At 37.7% G+C, this 20,790-nt stretch overlaps 1 protein-coding gene across 2 annotated transcripts in view; it reads left to right on the top strand.

Annotated features, from left to right (window-relative positions):
- The window catches only part of XRCC5 (X-ray repair cross complementing 5), a 55,122-nt gene that overhangs the window by 9,573 nt on the left and 24,759 nt on the right, over window positions 1-20,790 (top strand). For both annotated transcript variants that reach the window (XM_067299235.1, XM_067299234.1), the window contains exons 6-14: window positions 1,227-1,415; window positions 4,562-4,676; window positions 6,421-6,559; window positions 7,921-8,033; window positions 11,439-11,501; window positions 12,059-12,196; window positions 13,267-13,357; window positions 14,642-14,775; window positions 20,490-20,686. In XM_067299235.1, the coding sequence (XP_067155336.1) occupies window positions 1,227-1,415; window positions 4,562-4,676; window positions 6,421-6,559; window positions 7,921-8,033; window positions 11,439-11,501; window positions 12,059-12,196; window positions 13,267-13,357; window positions 14,642-14,775; window positions 20,490-20,686 (1,179 nt within the window). The remainder of the gene's footprint in view (window positions 1-1,226; window positions 1,416-4,561; window positions 4,677-6,420; window positions 6,560-7,920; window positions 8,034-11,438; window positions 11,502-12,058; window positions 12,197-13,266; window positions 13,358-14,641; window positions 14,776-20,489; window positions 20,687-20,790) is intronic.

Below are 20,790 nucleotides of genomic sequence, written 5' to 3'. Positions count from 1 at the left end.
CTCCTAAAAGAGACCAAACACTTTGCAGGAGTTTGATCTCTGATTCTGCTGTATGTGATATTATATTGTGCTCATTGTTAACTCTGCTTATTATATGTTGTTCCACGGATAAAATTTAATAAGGACTAAAGAGGTGAAAGTAAGCTAGATAAAATGTAGGTTGCTTTTTTGACAACATAGTACAATGCTAGAATTCTTTTACTTTGTTGAAATGTGGTAAAAGGTATCATGTGGTTCTTTCAGAACGGGATCAGGCAAAAGAGTTGAAAATCTGCAGGCATTGTCAGGGGAACAGAGTAGAGTCATATGCATCTCCCTCTCCTGTGGTTATTGTACTTAGTTAACTCAATGTTATAATTTGAGGAGCAGTAAAATCATGTTATCTACAAACCCTGGCTAAATTTTTAATTCTGATTCTTAAAATGCAGGAAAATGTCATTTTCAGCCAGAAATTCACTTAGTGTTGTAAGCTATTAAAATCTCATAAAAAGTAACATTTATCCCAGAAATATCTAATAGCCCCACTGCAGAGAAAGACCTGTTTGCTGGCATTTAGAGCTGACCTAGAATCACAGGCCTGGAAAGGCCTTTAACAGGTCATCTAAACCAGTCCTCTGCTGCAGCCCATGTTGGTTCTATGTATATCACTTCTGAACAGGGTTTGTCTAATCTTTTTATAAATGTTTCCAGTGATGGAGACTCTTCCACCTCCTCAGGCAGTCTGTCCCAGAGATCATGGTTTGAACTGCCTTTATCAGTTCTTTGAATATCTCACCTGACTCCTTCGTGATGTAATTTGAGCGCAGGCTTAATATGAAGAACAGATTGTTCCCTTCCTTTCCACAACAGCTTTTATGTAGTTAGTGACTCTCACATCTCTGTCCTGCCCTCTCACTCCCTTCTCTGCAGGCTTTTTGTTCCATCTTTCTTTGTAGGTCTTGTTCTCTGATCAGCATTGTCTTTGCTTCCTAACCCCTTCCAGGAGGTGCACATTTTTACTGAAGTGTGATACTCGGAACTTGTGCAATGCACTAGCCAAGATGTTACTAAAGCTACGTACACCTGAAGGATTACTTCATGTGTTTTGCAAGCTCTACAGCTGTATATACATCTGACTGCAGCTAGATGTCTAAAGAGTGACTCCTGATACAGTTTTGGCTTTGTTTTTAGTTGGTTATTTTAGTTAAGAAGAAAAATAAACTAACTGCGGCTTCTTGTGATCTTAGCCTGCCATTTCCAGTGGATGCTGATGATGGAGGTGGAGGTACAAGTGCTAGTGCCCATTCTCATGTGCACAGAAACTCTTTTGCAAGAAAGGGGATAACTGAGCAGCAGAAGGAAGGCATCCATGTGGTAAAGAAATTGATGCATACTTTGGATGAAGAAGGAGGGCTGGAAGAAATTTATACTTTCAGGTAAAGTTGGCTAATCTTCTTTATCACACTGTAAATTTACTTTCTGATTTCTTCCCCCAAATGATTAAATTTAGTAGTCAGTCACTTGGTTTTCAGTTTCGCTGAAGCAAGTGAATTTTATCACTTACTGTATATTCAGTACCTTTCAAATAGCTTCTTCAGCAGCTTTAGAATAGGTAAGCTTACGGATTTTGGTGGGAAATGAATTTTCTCTTACTTGTATATCTGTATTTAAAGAAAAAAATGAATTTTCCTTGTATCTTGAGTGTGGGAGCATTTTTGAGGGAATGTTTTTATAAGTGAGATTTTGAAAGTATGTTTTTGAAAGAGTTGGAATATGTGATACGGTGCAGGTAAAAACATTTGCATTTAATGGTAACCTTTGTTTCTTGGTTTCACACTTGTAGCTCACTGGTTTATCAAACTCCCACAGACATTTCGATTAATGTTGTTTCTTGAATCCTGCTCTTTAATCAGAGACTACTGTGTCATTGTGCCAAACAATACACTGTTTTAGCTGTATTCCTAACGGGAGAATTGAAGGATTGTTTTACACTTGATATCTCCCCAGTGAAACAATAAAAATATGTTTGTCTCTGGAAAACTGTTGCTAATGGTATATATGAGACTCTTCCACACAGATGTACCAGTTGAGAAACAAGAAAACTGCATGTGTGCTCCGGAGTAAATCATGTCTTACAAAAGTCTGATTTTTACAGTCATAGTAGTTCCAATCTATAATTATGAAGTGAGTTTTTAGACAACATATTTTCAGGAAGCTTATTAGTTTGTAGCTGTAATGTGATTGTCGCATGTAATTTCTAGTTGTATGGGGTCATTAGATGAGAGTGGTACCTGTAGGTTTGCATATTGTTATTCATCATTTTATTTGTGGGGTTTCCTTCCCTCACCCTGCCAAACTGATCTGCTTTGTCTCAGTGGCAAGTTACTGTTATCTGAGCGTTCGTGTGAATTGGTGGAGAAACACGTGAGCATCACTGTCTATTTATTCTGTGCTACCCAACAGAGAAGCCTGAGTCTTTTTGCAAAACAGTTTAAAAAAAAAAAAAAGAAAAAGCTTTGTTACTGCATCAAGAGACAGAAAAACACAGAAAAAAGACACAGAAAAGCAGTATCTTTCTGGGCCCAGTTATCCTTCAGGATAATCCATATGCATGAAGCTACTATGTGGTTTGGCCCCTTCTTTGTGTTTTCTATCACAGACTCCTGCTACTGTATAGCTATCTTTGTGCCATGGTTTCAGGGGAAATCCAAAATCTTTGGATAAATAGACATTTGGCTAATAGATTAAAGCTTTAGTTGTTTAAGAATATGTGAGGTTTTTAGATGTAGTTAAGGTGCTTATCCAGCTTTAAGAAGTTAGCCTTGCAAAACTGTCATGATAATTTACCAACTCAGACACGCTGTTTTCCTCTTTTCATTATTGCTGCTGGTAATAAAGAAATAATGAAAAAAAGATTTAACTCTCATGAAAATAAATGAGTCATACCAGGAAAGTAAGTGTGATAATTTTTTGTATTGTTTTAGAGTTTGATAATGCCTTCAAGGTACAGGGGGGAGGAACCTGGAGAAGTATTGCCAACAAGGAAGTTGGTATTCTGAAATTTGGACAAGAGGCATTAGACACTTCTGCTGAGTTCACCTTTTGGGGGGGAAGGGATTGGGGAGCAGAGGAGAAGAAACATATTTTTAAAACACCAGTTGAAGTGTGTATTTGCTAGGCATTTAGTGGCTTCGTCCTGTTTGGTAAGAGGGAACATTTTTCTGCAAATAAGAGGAACAAAGGATAGAGTTAAGGAATTGAGCTAGTATGGCATTTCTAGGGATTTGACATTTTTAGGGATTTGATTTTCACATCTCTTCTTGTCTGTATATGTTGCAGTAGTTCTAACAGTGTAGATACATGTTCTTAAATGCATGACCTTAAGCTTTACAAAATAGTATTTAAAATATTAAATTATTTGGTGTTATTTTAAAAAAACTCTGTATTGATGTCTCTCTTACCAGAAAAAGGAATTTTTCCTTCCTTCCTTACCCCAAGAAAAAAAATGAAGTTTAATATTTATCTCCTTATAAAATCCTAGTGCATTTTCTCCTTTCATTATGGTGCTGTTAGAATTTTCAAAAAAAAAATTGCTCATCCGAAGAGAGTGAAAAATTAGAGCAAGTTTAAATTCTGTACTAATGTGTAAAGAGTTGATCTTAATTTCTGCCAGAAGTACTTTCTAATCAAGAGAGGTCCATTTTGTTGTTTACCTTGATATAAGATGGTGAGGTCAGCACTGTTTTACCTTTGCTTCATCATGCAGTAAAGACAACATTTTCTTTGTCCTTTGTCTGCACTAAATTTTATAGCAGAATAGCTAGCATACTCTGTATTAGTCGGAAGCTGTTCTGGGCTGCAAAGATTAAGCCTATTTGATTTCACAATAAGATGTTATAAATCATTTTTATTTCCAACTTTTTAATTTCAGACTCCGTTGCTTAAAGTTGTGCAATTATGTAAATAGTTTTTAAAATAAAACATTAACATTCCCTTTTTTTCTGTTTTATAAAGTTGCAAATGTACTGTTTGGACTAGAAATATTCAAAATAACTTGTTTCATTCTAACAGAGCTATGAAAATAATGAGTTTGTTAGTACCACGTTTTAAAAAAAAATGCCAGAAGTTAATTATCAGACAAACAAAATAATGTTAATTAAAAATAGATTCTTTATTTCTTCACTTCCACTGCAGAAAACATCTCACCATTTAGAGAAGCCTTTTCTAATTTGAGTTGTTCAGCCAGCGACATATCCTAATTGGGTGAGCAGAGATAAATGCAAAATGCTTAATAAGCAATTGTGTAATTTCCCCACAAGACCTGACATACTGTTTTTAAGCCCTAATGTCACGGCATCATAAAGATTAGAAATGGGAATGATTTACTGTGCCACCTCTTTTGTTCATTCTCTTCTTTCTTACAGTGACAAGATTACTCATACAGTTTATTTTCTAATGCTTTATGCAGTCTAAGCTGAAACAGTTGGGCTTCCACATCTCCCAGGAGAGAGTGTATTGCCTGTAATATTTTATTACAGCTCACCAAAGAGTTCATTTCAGTTTTCTCGATTCCTTCATTTAGAGAGAGCCTGGAGCGACTTTCAATGTTTAAGAAAATGGAAAGAAGACCTGTGGCTTGGCCCTGCCAGTTAACTATTGGTTCTAATTTGTCTATAAGGATTGTGGCCTACAAATCTGTAAGTTAATAAAATCATATGTTTTAGTGTACCTGGGCAGCAAGTTAGATGCAGCAGCATTTTTTTTTTCTTAAAGCTCAGAAAATAAAAGATAAAACAACATCCAAAATAATTATGGTAGAGATTTTATATGTGTAGAAGTCAGTACATCTAAAGCTGTGGTTCCCACAGCAACTCTGACTTTACCATATTGTACACATGTGTTAAAGAACTAAAATTCATCATGTACAGAAATAGAAATAATTCCTATCCACAATATGACACTTAATGGTATTGAAGCTGACGAGCCTAATTAAGAATGCTGCACCTGTGTGAAGCTTTCCATTTGGCATCAGTGAAATGCCCACAGTTGAATGAGACTTAATGTTTTTATTAACTTCTAGGCATTGGAGGAATTATGCTTACGTGTGTGTAAAACACTGGCTGTAAATGTTTTACCAGCTTTTGTTGCAAGTCACATCTGTTGTTATTTCAGACTTGGAAAAACATGCATCCTTTCAGCTTGTTCGCTTTGTACTGTTTGACAGAGCTTGCATGCGATCCGTTTCCCTTATAGTTTGCATGGGTCTTTCACGCAGTGCTAGGAGGAAGGAACTGTGTTTAAACACAGAAGTTGTGCAAAATCTCAGTTACTGCATAATTACGAGGCAACCATATAGTGTGGTGGTAATGATGGATCTGGTGAGATGGAGATTATTTGGCTTATTTGAACCTCAAAGTAGGAGTCTAGCCAACAGTGCAAGGTTTCAAGAAGATGTATCACAAAGTTGAAATGCATCTGATTTCTGAAAGATAGGCTTCTTAGTGCTGGAAGAGCTCTCTGATGCCAGCTTTCTGTTTATACTTATTCATAAATATTTTTTTTATTTGATAAGGATATTCTGCCAGGCCTGTGCAAAGCCACAGTAAGAGTCCCTTCCCAGAGGTATTTGCAAACTAAATCAATGAAACTTGGGAGAATGAAAAACAGGAACCAAGCAACTAGCCTGAGGTCATACGACAGTTGAGATTAGACCTAGGAGTAGAGACTTGTGGTATCTACTGCCCTTGTCTGTTCTGTCTTCTCTGTTTTCTGCACAGTTCTCCATTTTTCTTCTCATCTACTAGGTTCACCATCAGTCTCATTTAGGTAGAGAAGAAAAGAAAGTGTTTGTCTTTCCCTGTAGTCTGGCAAAATTCACTTGTTGCTGATATTTATTCCTTCTTTCTCTTCTGGGTCCCATAATATAATTTGTATCTTTATCTACCTTTTGAGGAAGTTGCAGTAACAGGATATTTTTATGTCATAGTATAGTAAGCCTGATGCAAAACTGGGCAAACAAGCTGAATGAACACAGAGTCTTCTCAAATCTTTAATGTATGTTTTAGTGCTTTGTCAAAAATGTGAGTATATAGGGTGGGGAAGTAAAATGCGTAGCAAGCAAGTGCATGTTATCCTGTGACTAAAAACTCACACAGATGATCTAGCCCATGATTTTAATGAATAACTAAGACAAGTATGCAGTTGTTATGGCATAGTTTGAGTGTTTGACAGCTGTCATACAGATGAAACAATGTTCTGAAAGCACTATGGTAGCAGTCAGATGCAAATTTGGGGCTGTCGTTATTAGTCCCTTCTTTGTAAAATAACCCAGCACTGGGTCTAAGTTTGTTTTTGTTTGTTTTGTTTTTTTCATGTTGTGGCAAGCACTCTGGATCCAACTGAAATTTTAAATGTTTCTTTTTTTTAAATTCTGACATAAAGCTTACAGAAGAGAAGGTGAAAAAAACTTGGACAGTCGTAGATGCTAAAACCCTCAGAAAAGACGATGTGCAAAAAGAAACTGTTTACTGCTTAAATGATGATGACGAGACTGAAATTCAGAGAGATGATACTATTCAAGGTATGACTTTGTATGCTCCTTGAAGACAAACCAAAGCTTAATGGCTTGTACTGTTAAATTTTAAAAGTTCTTGCTTTTGCCAGTAATAGGAATAATAATAATACCAGGTGGAACTTGAAGGTACTACAGCTTCCTAAACTGTATTCTCTAGAGGACCTTACCTCAGTTCTCTAGTGAGTAGTGATGTTACCTTTGCTGTTTTCAGCTCTTCAGTTGTGCTGATACATGAATACTTCCATAGTATTGCTTTTTTCTAGGTAAGCAAGTACTCTAGTCTGCAGTTGGGAAGATGAAACCATTAAAGGAAGTGTTAGTGTTCAAGGGACAATTAGCTTTACTGTTTAAATTCCGTGAAAGATTTGATTTAAAGTAGTGGTATGCAGAATACTTAGCATGGTTAAGATAATCTTTTATAACCTTCAGCCTCTCTCTGAGTGGATTAAATTTCTTAGAAGTGGTGAACAGTTCAAAGTTAACCAACGAGACCAAAGATTTGTCTATCAATGGTGTGATACTCAATGTAGTTAAAGAGCTGCTGATGTCTCATGGACTCTTATGGACGTTGTCAGAAATGTCATAGTAAGATAATATTCTGTGCTTGTAGCAGCCTTTCTGAAATTTGCGTTGTTCATTTGCTTTTTGGTTTTCAGGAAAACTTGTATACATATGGGTTCTTCATCCTGGGATTTACCTCTTCCTTCTGCTTACTTCTCACCTGGAGATATAATCCTTAGTCTGTGACAGTATAATGAAGTATGATGTTACAGGGAAGATACTGTAACTTGAGGTGGGGAAATAAGCAGGTGTAATAGATCATATCTCTGAGAAACTAACAGGTTTCTATTCTGTGAAAATATCCCTGTGATGTAAGGCAAGGGAAGTGAAATACAGAAATGTAGAGTAGGCCAGCAGGACCACTTCTGCATACGAGAGCGTTTTAGTTTTCCATTGTATGTGAAGAGGTATCTCACTTACATTGTTAGCACATTTTGTTCTCTGAATCCCTTGTGGTGTCATTTCCTGTACATGATTTGTGGTATGTTTGTGTTGGGTTTTTCTGTTAGTTTGCTTAAATTTAATCTGTGAGCATAACTTTAGGTAAGGTGCGCCATTCCCTTATTTTCTTTCCTGCTGTCTGCAAGAGTAACTATGTTGCAAAAAATGATGAACAAGAAGTGCAACTGCAAAAAATGCATCTGAGGTATGTGGGGGTTTTTTGTTAACAGGGAAAGTAATTTGATAAGCGTGTGTAGAGTGTAGCTGTGGGGCATGCATGCATTGTTAAAATATTCAGAGAGCTAATTTCAGTGTTAGAATTGTAGGCGCATATGCTTACCAGATACTCTTCTCTTGTTCTCCAGGGTTTCGCTATGGGAGTGATATAGTTCCTTTTTCCAAAGTAGATGAAGAGCAAATGAAATACAAAACTGAAGCAAAATGTTTTTCTGTTTTGGGATTCAGCAGGTCCTGTCAGGTATGGTACTGAACTTCTCCACACTCAACTTACTGGGTAGTTACAGAAAACTGATTTTGGTTTAGCTTCACTAAAGTACTGGTGTTGCACTGGGTTCCAGTGACTGGGAATGAGGCACCTGCCATCAGGGATGATTTTTACTTGCTGATTCTAGTAGATATAAACACTGTGTACTCTTGTGACAGAGAAAAGTTCATAAATGTCTGTTGGGCCCTTGATTTAAATGGAGCCACTGATCTCAGATCTCCACAAAGTGGCTGCAGATGTACTTTACTATCATTTCATCTCAGTAACTCAAATAGTGACACGAGATCTGCAGCTGAAGATGATCTATCTTCTGTTCAGGTTGCGCAGAAACCTTCTTGGGCTTCGTCCAGCCACGTTTGTGTGTTCTTTTCATTTTCTTACAGAAGAAACCCATCAACATTAAAGAAAGCCTGAAAACTATTGCATTCTTCTTTGCATTATTCTCATTTCCATAAGGATTCCGTAAGGATTAGTATATAAACAGTGACTTTCTTCTGGTTTCTACTGTGACAAAAATTAAATGTAGCAAAGAGTTCAGAGTGTAGACGAAAGTAAAATCATTCAAAAGCTATCCATATTTCAACAGATGTCTAGTGTTTGTGAGCATATGCACTTTACCCGTGGGATTAATTTTGGCACCCTTTTACCTGGAAGTTGCAAGAAACTTAAATTGAGGGAGTACCTTAATAAAAGCAACCCAACACACGGTGATTTCTTGCTGGAAAGCTAGTATTTAAACATTAGGAAAACCTAATGCAAAGGCCTAACAACCCTTTCTTCAAGTGGGATATATGAGGAGGAAGTACAGGAATGTGAGTGCCAGTAATTGCTGGAAATGTTAAGCTGCCTCCGCTCTTCCTTCTGCAGGATACTGCACAGGGTGACTGAAAGTTTACTGATCCTGCAGTTCATTGCACCCAGTCCCCTTCACCACGCAAACTGAAGCCTCTAGGGAAATCAAAGGGCAGCTCTGCTCCTGCTGTACTGAGAGCTCCCAGCCCTCCTGTTCTTCTTTGAAATGTCTCACTCACTGGCTGTGCAAAATAGAAACCTTAAAAGGCTTGAGGAATCATTACCTTTGCCAGGAAAAAAAAAAGATAATAGCAAAAGGAAATATCCATGGGAGCTGACTCCCAAATGGATGTAACTCCACATTTTTCTGCTCAGCTGTACATGTGGCACAGAGACCCTTAGGCTAGATATGCCCTTAGACTATTCATGCGCAGTTGACCTAAGCGCATTGGTAACCGAGGAGCCAGGAATTTAAGCTCTTTTTATTAAATGGGAAGCCAGCCTAAATGGGACCTGTAATCTGTTTGCTCCTTGAGGACATCCGGAATTTAAAGCTGTTAAGTAACACAGCAGCCTGTGGACTGAAAGTGACTATCAAGAAACCGCTTCATTCTTGAGCTTATAATGCCATAAATTGATTAGGGCAGAGATATGTCAGAGACTGCCGAGTTCTGTACCAGAAGCTCGATCCAACCTTTGTATGTCTGAACCTAGGGTTTCAATGGGACGTATTTTTGCAGTTTTCCCACATCTTACTAGCCTGCAGGCTAGTAAGATGCATTCTGCAAGATGTATTTCATCATGCGCTGTGTTCTCTTACACTGGAGGCTGGCTCTTATTTCAACTTGAAGTGTGACCTTCATTGAAATAAGAAACAGTTAAGAGGAAAATGGATGAGAGACATCATGTTCCTGTAGGTAAGCGGTCTTTTCACTTAGGGATATTTTTTTCCACTGTTGGCCAGGTAGTACAGTGATTTGTGTTCAAGCTGTCTGCATAAAACTAGTTGTAGGAATACATTTTAATTCACATAAATATCCCTTAAAGAATTAACAAATTGTTTGCAATGCAAAATCTTTGCAATGTACCAAACATTGTTGCTTTTGATATTTTTTATGATGTACTTCACCTATCTTTGGATTTCATGATAAAAATTACATCTTAAATAATGTGTGCTCTGGTCCTGTAAACAGGAGTGTGAGCAATTATGCCCAATAATAGTTGTGTAGATCTTGATGGAATGAAATTATTCAGGTGTGTTTGCAGGATTAAAACTATATTGTAAAGATAATGGTATCGAGAAGTTTTCCACTACAACTAGAATTTTCCAGACCCATACTTTCCTTATGTTTTGGCTCCTGAATTTTACTGTTTGGAGTCATAATCCTAACACTATTCAAATGTATGTTTTATATTAAATTGTTTCTTGTAAAAACTTTGGAGAAAAGATTATTTATTATTAACTAGAGAAACTGGAGCAGCTCCAAATACATAATTAAAGAAGGAATAGAACCACCTCGTATTATTTGCTCAGTTATTCACATCCCTCAGGAAAGAAGATCAGAGGCCTCTTAAACTTTGATTTTTAATTTATAAGCAATGCCATGTAAATCAAGAAATAATACTTGAAAGTACTATAAAGGAACCATTTTTGGCAAACAAAAAAAGGTGCAGTGATACACACATTTAGATATTTATACTATACTGAACATAAAAATGCCCGAGTTCTTTAAGATCAGTAAAGAATAACTGCAGGTACAGTAATCTGAGTTCAAGAATCATACTGTAATCCATGAAACAGATCTGCTCTGGGGCAAGTTGTCACTGACTTCAGCAGCATTTTAGTAATGTACACTATCTCCAGGCTACCTGGAGTTTCGTTGTTTAGTAATGTGAAGAGATTTTCTTTAACAAAGAGAAATCAGTACTTTTCTTGCTTTTCCTGTGACATTTTAACCAATGTTCATAACAGTGTGCAGACTCTCTGTGACAGGTTTTTCACAATTGCAGTGTTGCTCTTGGGTGTGTCTCAGCCTCTAGCTCCAGCTATTCCAGGAAGGCCCCTTAATGAACCTGGGGTGGTTTTTTTGTTTTCTGTTGGGTTTTTTTGGTTTTTTTTTTTTTTTTTATGCTGTCCATGAACACAGCTGACAAAACTCTGCTAACAGAAGTGCTCCTTTGCCAGCACAGCTGTGTATACTCAGGTTGCTGTTGAAATAACTTTGTTAACTTGGGATATGACTTTTTTTTCAGCATCTGTTTGGCACATCTTTGCTGGTAAAGTTTAGGTGACTTTCCATGATGACTTTTGAATTACTGCAGTATTACTCAGACTGGTAATGACTGTGATTAGCATTGTCTCTCACTCCCTCCCGTCAATACTGCAGAATATGACTGAATATCTATATTGTATGATAAATTCAAACATGAAAAATATGCAGGAATTGAACCTCTATGCGCAGGAATTAAATTCTGCAGCTTTTTCACATGAATAATATCTTGATTGTTTCATAATTTAATTGGTTCCAGTTACATTAATGACATTTGTCTTAGATCAAGCTAACATGTGACCATTTGAATCTGTAGATCCGGAGGCAGTACTACATGGGCAACCAGGTTCTCAAGGTCTTTGCAGCAAAAGATGATGAGGTAAGGTGAACAAAAGTTTAATACTGAAGGTGTTTTGCCATAGAACAGAAAAAAATTGTAGCGGTGCTTGAGATAATTCTTTCAGTGTTAATAAAACAGAAGTATTCTTAATGCAGCTTAGAGAAGTCTTGATCCATTTCCCATCAAGGTCAAAAGGAGTTGGATCAGACTCCAAAGGAGTACCACATCTCATGAATAATGAGAATCTGGTAAATATTATGTATGTGCAAGGGCATAGAGAAGTTGAATTGATACTTAGGTCCGTTCTCACATGGAACAGCAGTTCGCTGCACCACTGTGATATTTAAAATAATTCAGAGGTCTATTCTAAGTATTAGAAGTAAAAACTTCCCAGCAGAGCTCTGTTGTATTCCTTCAGGGGTCCAACTTGCCTGCCTTTCTCTCTGTCTTACAATATTTCTAAGACCTCTTCATGCTTAGTGGAAATTCGCTGTGAAAGGTGTATTTCAACAGACTTTATTGTGAACTTGTATGATTTTGCAGACCTTTTTTTTTTCTTCTTCTTCCTTCCCTCCTTTCTTCTTCCCCTCCCCCAGAATGCAGCAGTTGCTTTTTCTGCCCTTATCCATGCATTGGCTGAGTTGAAAGTAGTGGCCATAGTGCGTTATGCTTTTGATAGAAGATGTAACCCGCAGATTGGCGTAGCCTTTCCGTATATTAAGGATGCATACGAGGTAATATTTCACTCTTACCATTCTTTAGAGACCCTCCTTACTGATGTTTTACAAATACCAATTAATAAATGATCGCAATTGAACCGTATGAATTTGCAGAGTGGTAGAATAGCAGAAGAAATCATTTGGATTTTTTTGAGTGATTTTACAAAATAATAACAGTTCAGAACTGGGAGGTAATAAATACTTTTAAGTAAATTCCCCAGAAAAAAATATATGGAAGAATAATGCAATATGTTTATATTAGTATCCTGTATATTAAAGATTTAAATAATAATTTTTATTTCAATAACGTAGTAATAATTTCATTTTGTTATCCTGGAGCTTTTACTTTTTTTTTTTTTTAAGGCTTTTTTTTTTTTCCTTTTAGGGAAAGTTCTGTGCACAACAGAATCATATCTGAAATAAAAATTTAAAAATTTTCTGGGAGACCCAAAAGCAACACAATATTTCAGAATTTATGCAGCATATGTTTCCACTGATCTTGCTTATAAGAGACTATTCAAAGAGCTAAATATGTATAGTGTGGCTAAGCAATGACTAAGGTGGGGGCGGACATAACAGTCTTCAGACTTTTGAAGGGTATAAACATAAAGGATGGAAAGGAATTATTTAGGGTGATATGAACTGGAGGAGGTATTTGAATAAAGAAAAAAATTAGGCTGAGAATGTCAAAAAACAACTTTTGACTTTGAAACACAGTAAGCTATGATAAAACCTCCCAGAGCTCCGCTGGATGGGGTAATTAAAGCTTGGCTGGATGGAACTTTGCACAGGAAACCACCAAGAAAAATGGACTGGATAACCTGAGAGAGCTATATTCAGCCAGTACAAAGCTGAACAGTTTAGCCATTGCTGTATTTTAAAATAATCCTTTGTTTTATTTTGCTTAAAACTGTGTTGCTCTATAAATATTTTGTTTGATTATTTTGGTACATACAAATATTAGATCATGTGATTTTTGATATATTATATTGCTGTGGTGGGGCACTTTTAGGGTACTTTAGATTTTTCACGTCAGGCTCAGTTGTTTCTTTTTAGATGTTTCTTTTTCCCTTCATTTCATTTAGTGTCTCATCTATGTGCAACTACCCTACATGGAAGACTTAAGACAGTACATGTTTTCCTCCTTGAAAAACAACAAAAAATATATTCCTACAGGTAAGAGAGTCCCTTCCTGGACTCCTGGACAAAGTAACCTACTGCTTTTTCTTTAAGACACTCTAAAATAGTTAGAATGTTTGGCTTTCCAATGAAAACACAAGCTTCGTGGTTATTTTGGCTTAGAAAAAACCAGCCTTTTGCAAATATGTTATGGTGATGTCATCCTGAAGTGTAAAGCTGGTATCAAAACTTTGGCAGTTTAGTTGCAGGCTGAACAGATTTGAGGTTTTCAGACAGTCTTTTAAAACAGTCTCATTGAATGAATTTTGGCTTGGGTTATGTGATTATTAGTCTCACAAGATCTCTCTGATAGAGATCTGATATTTAGTCCTCCATAACCCTTGATCTTTGAACACGTTTGTAAGCCTAACTGGCTGTAGTTTATGATAGGGATCTACAATATATGCTTAGCTATCTAGAATTAGAATAGAGGCATCAGCTCCTTTCATGCAAAGCTGATCCAGCAGCCACTTGCTGTGTGGACTGTTAATGTAACATGGAAAGGTGAAGGCTGTTCTGTATTTTCCTGTGGGGGGGGGGTTGTTTGTTTGTTTTTTGTCTTGTTTTTAAAGCATGCACTTACTGGTGTCCAGATTCAGATGGAGGGCCTCTGGAGAGCCACAGAACATGCAGGCGCACAAGTTTGACTCACTGTTCCAAGAATTTTTCATAGCAATAAGCATAGACGGATGTAGTTTGAAATCCATTGCCACTCCTTTAATTTGTTGTGTGATGATCCATTGAATGGGCATATGCTGGTCAGAGTATATAAAGGATGGTGGGTGTTTCTAAATCAGGTTCTGGTTTCTTGCCCATAACCAGCAGTTTGAGAACAGATCTAACAACCTGTCTTACCAAAGCAATAATTGACTATCATCAACTGAGTTATTTTACAATCATAACTTTTAAAAGTTGTATTCCTGAGTTTAGTTTTTCAAACCAACAGCTCTTATTTTCCAAGTGGCTTATAAACCTTCTGTTGCAAATAAAAACGTCTTGAAAAAGAAGAAAAATGGAAGTGGAAAGGCAGCAATAATTGAGGTCTTCAAAAAAACCCCAAAGGCCCTATAACTTTACACTGTAGTTCTTAAACAAAACAGGATTTTTATTACTGTGTCCATTATCCGTATTTGTTGTTGGCATGTCTATAACTGCAGTGGCATTTAATGCCTTTGTTAAAATCTTACGTTCTGAAGTGGATCTTCATTTGTAAATTGTTTCAAGAAACGCATCCATCTACAAATGTATTTAATCTCTTTTTGTATATAATTGCTGTCTCAGAGGATCAGCTATCTGCAATTGACTCGCTGATTGATTCTATGAATTTGGTTTATGAAGATGATGATGGAGAAAGTTTTGAGGACCTGTTTAAGCCCAGCAAAATCCCAAACCCTCATTTTCAGAGATTGTACCAGGTGAGATGATGAACTATATGGCATATTTTAAAAACTTTTCTCTTGTTAAAACTTTTCATCTTTCTATCTTTCTCCAATTATCATTGAAATGATCTGCACTGTGAAGAGTATAATATAAATTCTTTAGCATGTTATATCGTGTAGCCACTGGTTTCTATGTTGTTCCTGACATAAGTTTTATTCTTAATGTTTCTGGCTTCCAAGAAGCAGGAAAAATTACACCTGTGCTGAGATGTCTGCCGCAGCATCATTGAAATTCACTGGCACACAGAAGTGAAAACTTGTCTGGGTATCTCAACACTGTGTTGCAATGACCATGATGCAGACATAGACATAGGCTTCAGCTTCTGGGCAAAGAGAGAAATTGATTGAAATTTGGGGAAAATCGAGCTTCTCATTCTGTGTCCCAGCAAATCTTGAGCACAGTCACTTCTCTATTTGTCACTGCATCTAGCACTGGTTCCAAAACAGATCAGTCTAGGGTAAACTTGATTGGGAATAAATGGTTAATAGTGTTGACATTTAACATATTCAATTTGGAAGTCTGAGTTGACACATTTTACAGGCAAATGGAACAGTTCACACTTCTTGCACTTATGCTGTCTGCATTTTGTTTTACGTTCCTTTCACATCATGAAGTTTTTCTTTGCGTTCTGAGGATGAGAGACTTAATTATGCATAGAAATTCAAGTGTTCAAAAAAAAGACACAGCAAATTCAAAATTAAAGACAATTATGATGCAATTTTTGCAGCTGCAGAATTGTGTTGTATACAATGCCATGGACAGAAATTGAGTGTGTAACTCCACTCTGAAAATTGACCAAAAGTGGCATTATAGGATTTATGTTTATCAAGTCTTAACAATTCCAAATGAATTTTTTTCATTCTGCAAGTAGAGTGATTTTAAGTTAAGAAAACTCACCTTGGATTCCAGAAGTCACAGTGTCTCTTTCTTTTCATTGCATTATCAGAAATCGCAAAGGATTTGAAGGTCAAATTTTGGTTTCAGGAACACAAGTAAGCCCAGGGTCTTCAAACCCTGCTCTGATTGACACCTGAGGTACTAAATGTTCCCTTTAAATTCTGCCAGTCATACTGACAAGACAGTGTGTAACCGAATGCAAGATTTGGTCAGCAGAAGATTTTGCTGGGGAAGAGCTTAAAATGGATTGATGTCTGCATGGCTCGTATTTTAGGAAGGACTGTAAAGCTTGGATATTAGAAAACAAATATTGTTTTACTTATAAATGAAACACACAGAATTTCTCTGTTATATTGCTAGATACAATTTTGCTTTTTTGTTTGTTTGTTGTTCAGTGGATATCTCCTATTAATCACAGAATGGTTGAGGTTGGAAAGGACCTCTGGAGGTCATCTAGTCCAACCCCCCTGCTCAAGCAGGGTCACCTAGAGCACGTTGCCCAGGACCCTGTCCAGGTGGGTTTTGAATATCTCCAGAGAAGGAGACTCCACAACCTCTCTGGACAACCTGTTCCTGTGCTCAGTCACCCTCACAGTAAAGAATTTTTTCCTCATGTTCAGATGGAACTTCCTGTGTTTCAGTTTATGCCCATTGCATCTTGTCCTGTTGCTGGGCACCACTGGAAAGAGTCTGGCCCCATCCTCTTGACACCCTCCCTTAAGATATTTGTATACATTGATAAGATCCCCCCCTCAGTCTTCTCTTCTCCAGGCTAAACAGGCCCAGCTCTCTCAGCCTTTCCTCATATAAGAGATGCTCCAGTCCCCTTATCATCATCTTAGCCCTCTGCTGGACTCTCTTCAGTAGTGCCATCTCTCTCTTACACTGGGGGAAGCCCAGAACTGGACACAGTACTCCAGATGTGGCCTCAGCAGGGCTGAGTAGAGGGGGAGGATCACCTCCCTCGACCTGCTGGCAACACTCTTCCTAAATGCACCCCAGGATGCCATTGGCCTTCTTGGCCACAAGGGCACATTGGTGGCTGATGCTTAACTTGGTGTCCACCAGCGCTCCCAGGTCCTTCTCGGCAGAGCTGCTTTCCAGCAGGTCAGCCCCCACCCTGTACTGGTGCATGGGGTTATGCCTCCCCAGGTGCAGGACCCTGCACTTGCCTTTGTTGAACTTCATGAGGTTCCTCTCTGCCCACCTCTCCAGCCTGTCCAGGTCTCTCTGAATGGCAGCACAGCCCTCTGGTGTATCAGCCACTCCTCCCAGTTTTGTATCATTGAATACTTAATGAAAGATTTTTCTTTAGGTGTGGCATTTGTCTTCTGAAACAGAATGATGACATTGTCCCAGCAGTAGAGTCAAGTGCTGCTAGAAGAGAGTAACTACTTAACTCGCCAGTTTTCTTAGAGGATGATAGGACTTTTAAGGGTGAATGCTACTGATGGAAAATGTATTTATTTATTATTTCAATGTATTAGGTAATATGCAGTTCTATCCATACTGCTTACTTTTTATAAAGCCCTAAATTACCAGTCCAATTAGCACTTTCTTTTACCCTCACATAGCCTCTATTTTTATTCTTGGTTATAATACTACTATTAATCCATATAAATTACAGAAAGATTGTTCTTTAATTTTCTGCTTATATGTGCCAGGTTCTTATTACTTTGTTTTTTAAACAAGTAGCACTGCTTATTTCTTAGGTGCTACAAAGACAAACTTTAAATTATCTTTTCAGTGTAGCCAGTACATTGATTGGGTTGAACAGGACCTATAGATGGTTTGGAAAAAAACTCTGAGGAAGAGATGAATTCTCCCTCTATTTCCTTGTTCTGTTGCCTCGTGAAGATATTTGGAATGATAAGCAACAAGAGTCAGAATTTAAACAGAAAGATCAAGCTAAATTATCTCTCTGGAAGTAGTGGTAGGCATCAGGAAATGACAGAGTGGGTGGAAAGGAGTTGCTAATGCTTGCTGGGGTGGGAGATGAGGAATATCCTATATCCAGTGTTTCAGTGTTTCTTTTTTTTTTCTTTTTTTTTTTTTTTCATGCTTCCAGAAAAGCCTAAACTAACTTCGATGGCTTTCATGGTGGCAAACTTGCTTCCAACCTCATTGTTAAAGTTGTTTCTCTTCAATACAGGAATATGAAGTGCATAAGATATTTGGGGATGGAATGCAATGCATTTTATTTGATATCCAGACAAATAAGTTGCTCAACACTGACTGTTCTGTAGTGAGGCAGACCTGAGGGGAAGATTTGTGGGGAAGGTGGCCTGCAGCATTGCATAATTCATGGAATCCAGCTGCAGAATCCACATCTAAATATGCTGTAATGGCTGTTGCTAGGCCACATGTAAATGACCCTTGAGGACTGTGCTTGTTTGTAAGTGGTTGTACTGTACAGTGATGGTGGGATATGGTTTCAAAAGCAGGCTGGAGAGGGACCGGAGGTAGCTTGCAGAAGTCTGCAAAGGTTTTTAGCATCAAGCAGTCTCATCTTCAGCTGGATGCAGTGGATCTGTTGGAAGGTGGTTTTAAACTTGTCACAAACTACTCAACGCTAAGGCACTTGTGTTGAGATGCAATTCAAACATGTTTAACCGCCCGAAAGCTAGCTAACTAGTGTAAGCAGAGTTGTCCCAGCCCATTCCATAATCCATGAAAAAGGAACCTTGAAAAAATGATTCATCCTACTTACCTTAGACATCACAAATGCGAGACAGTTGTGATTGTGGTGGGTGAATAGGTGACTGTCTTAGACTAGACGCTTAATTTTTACACAAACTAATATACCTCCCATGTTCTACGGCTTTAAATACTAGTCAGTTCCTGTAGGCTTTATAGAATTGCTAGGATATGTTTTTCAGAAAGTGTGTTCCTAGATGCTAAATAGAAGGGAATGAGGTGGGATGCTTTCTTGCAGTTAATTGCTGTCTATTCAGCCATTTATTCCATTGCGTGTCTCAGTGTGGTCCCTCCTCCTGCCACGCAAACCTGGTAACACCCTTAGGCTAGAAATGTAAGGATATTAGGCAGGACAGGGAGGAGCCGGTACATTGCTGACAACGTGCATGAATAGGACAGTTAGACTGGAAGCCAGAGGCAGCGTGGGTTGACTTGCTGCCCAGTGAAAGTGGGAGGGGGCTCTTGCTAGAAGAAAGGGGAAGCAAGGTTAAAAGGGACTGATTGGGATTAAAAACTTCAGATTAAGTCTGTTCACTTTATCTCCATTTATCAACCACCTCAGATTTCAGAGGTCATCTTCTACTTTGAAAAACAGGAATAAGTGGAGGCTGTGGCTACTTTTCATTCTGTTCAACCATTGCGGCTGCACACTTAGGGACTTTAGATACAAAAGCCTTAAGAAATGCAGTCACAACAGGGGGCTTAAGTTTTTCGTTTCGTGAGTTTAATTCAATCCCCTAATGCTGTTTAAATATTGCTTTTTTTCTGTATTGCAAGAGCAATTACTGCAGCTTCTAGCAACATTTTTACTTTCTTTCAAAATAATTATGCCTTAAATCATTACAAGTGCTTACAAATCAGTAGCCTTGTATGACTGCCTCCTTTTGAAAGTATGTGCTCATATGGATTGGAATCTTAATGGCAGCATGAAAGCCCATCAGTATCGATGTGTAGCATATGGTCTGGATTTTCTTTATTGGCAGCTCTTCAGCATGAATAGAGTTGTTTGGGTTTTTTTTTCTGCTTTATTTTTCTTCTTTTAAATTAAGGTCATGTCTGACAGCCAACAGGGGAGCAGATCTAGCCTGTTTTCCTGGGGTACTGAGTAGTTACCTCCACACCATCTGATTCACATGGTGCAGTGGGCTTGGAAAAATTATTCTTTAGTGTACAGCATGTGTGTCTGTGTGTGCCCATGACTGTGAACATATAAATGTATACACATGTATATAGTGTGTGTGTGTGTGTGTATAATATATGCACAGACACACTGCTATCCCACACTTCACAGCATTCAAAAGGTACCCACTTGGTTTTTAAAACTCCCATTGGGATTTCTGTAGCCAGCCTCATTAACCTGCTTGCTCTTCCTCTCTTTGGCTCCTGACCGTGTGCGCTATCTTACCACTTTGGTGAAAGAGCCTTCTCCTCTGTAGCTCCTGCCATCTGTTCCAGCTTTCATGCACATCTGTCAGTCCCCTCCATTCCCTCATTCTTTTCAAAGCTTATCTGCAAACATACCTATATTCTGTGCCTCACCTGTGCACATTTAATTTCTCTCTTGCCATTTGCTCCTAAACTGGTGATAATTTCTCTTGTTATGCATACTGAGTTTTATTGATGAAGAAGAAATGTTTTCTGTGAGGAACAGTAAACTGTTCCAATAATTGGAATACAAAGTTGAGTATATATCTCATTGACTAATTGTGGAATTCCTGGAAGTCTCCACCATGTGACTGTATTTTATAAGAGGACTGCATTTTAAAGGTAAAATGAAGTTAAAAAGCTGAATACTCGGAAACAACTATTTCATTCCTCGGGTTTTTCATAATTTTCTTAGAGCTTATTACAGTGAGTGCAGGTGCAGCCATTCTTTATCCATCTTCTTGTTTAATATCTTTATTAATCTCTTTAAACAGCTGATTGTATGACTTTCAATCCACTTGAGAGCTAGAATATTTCAGCAATCTGAATGTAGTTACTCGTTTATTATGGAAGACATTTTGAATATAGCATATGAGGCCAGATACATAGGCATATTATGTTAAAAGCATATAACCTAAAAGTCTGTCTTTGCTTAACCTATTTCTTACAGTGCTTGCAGCATAAGGCTTTTTACCCCAATGAGCCTTTGCCACCAATTGAACCGCACCTTTTAGAGATGCTGGAGATGCCCTGTGTGGTAAAAGAAAGATGCCAGGCTCCTCTTGAAAAAGTAAAAGCACTCTTCCCCCTAAAGGATGTTGGCAAGAAAAAAGAAGACAAGACTGCTCAAGACATCTTCAAAGACAAGTAAGTTAAAGATATATTATGGATTTTTTTAAACTTTTTTTTTTTAAAAACATTTCAAATTGTTTTTGCTGAATGTAGCAGGCTCAGAATCTTTTGAACATAAA

The sequence above is a fragment of the Apteryx mantelli genome, chromosome 6, assembly GCF_036417845.1.
Source record: "Apteryx mantelli isolate bAptMan1 chromosome 6, bAptMan1.hap1, whole genome shotgun sequence".
Taxonomy (NCBI): domain Eukaryota; kingdom Metazoa; phylum Chordata; class Aves; order Apterygiformes; family Apterygidae; genus Apteryx; species Apteryx mantelli.
The sequence above is the reverse complement of the archived record's forward strand: the minus strand, read 5'-3'. Positions and strand labels throughout refer to the sequence as shown.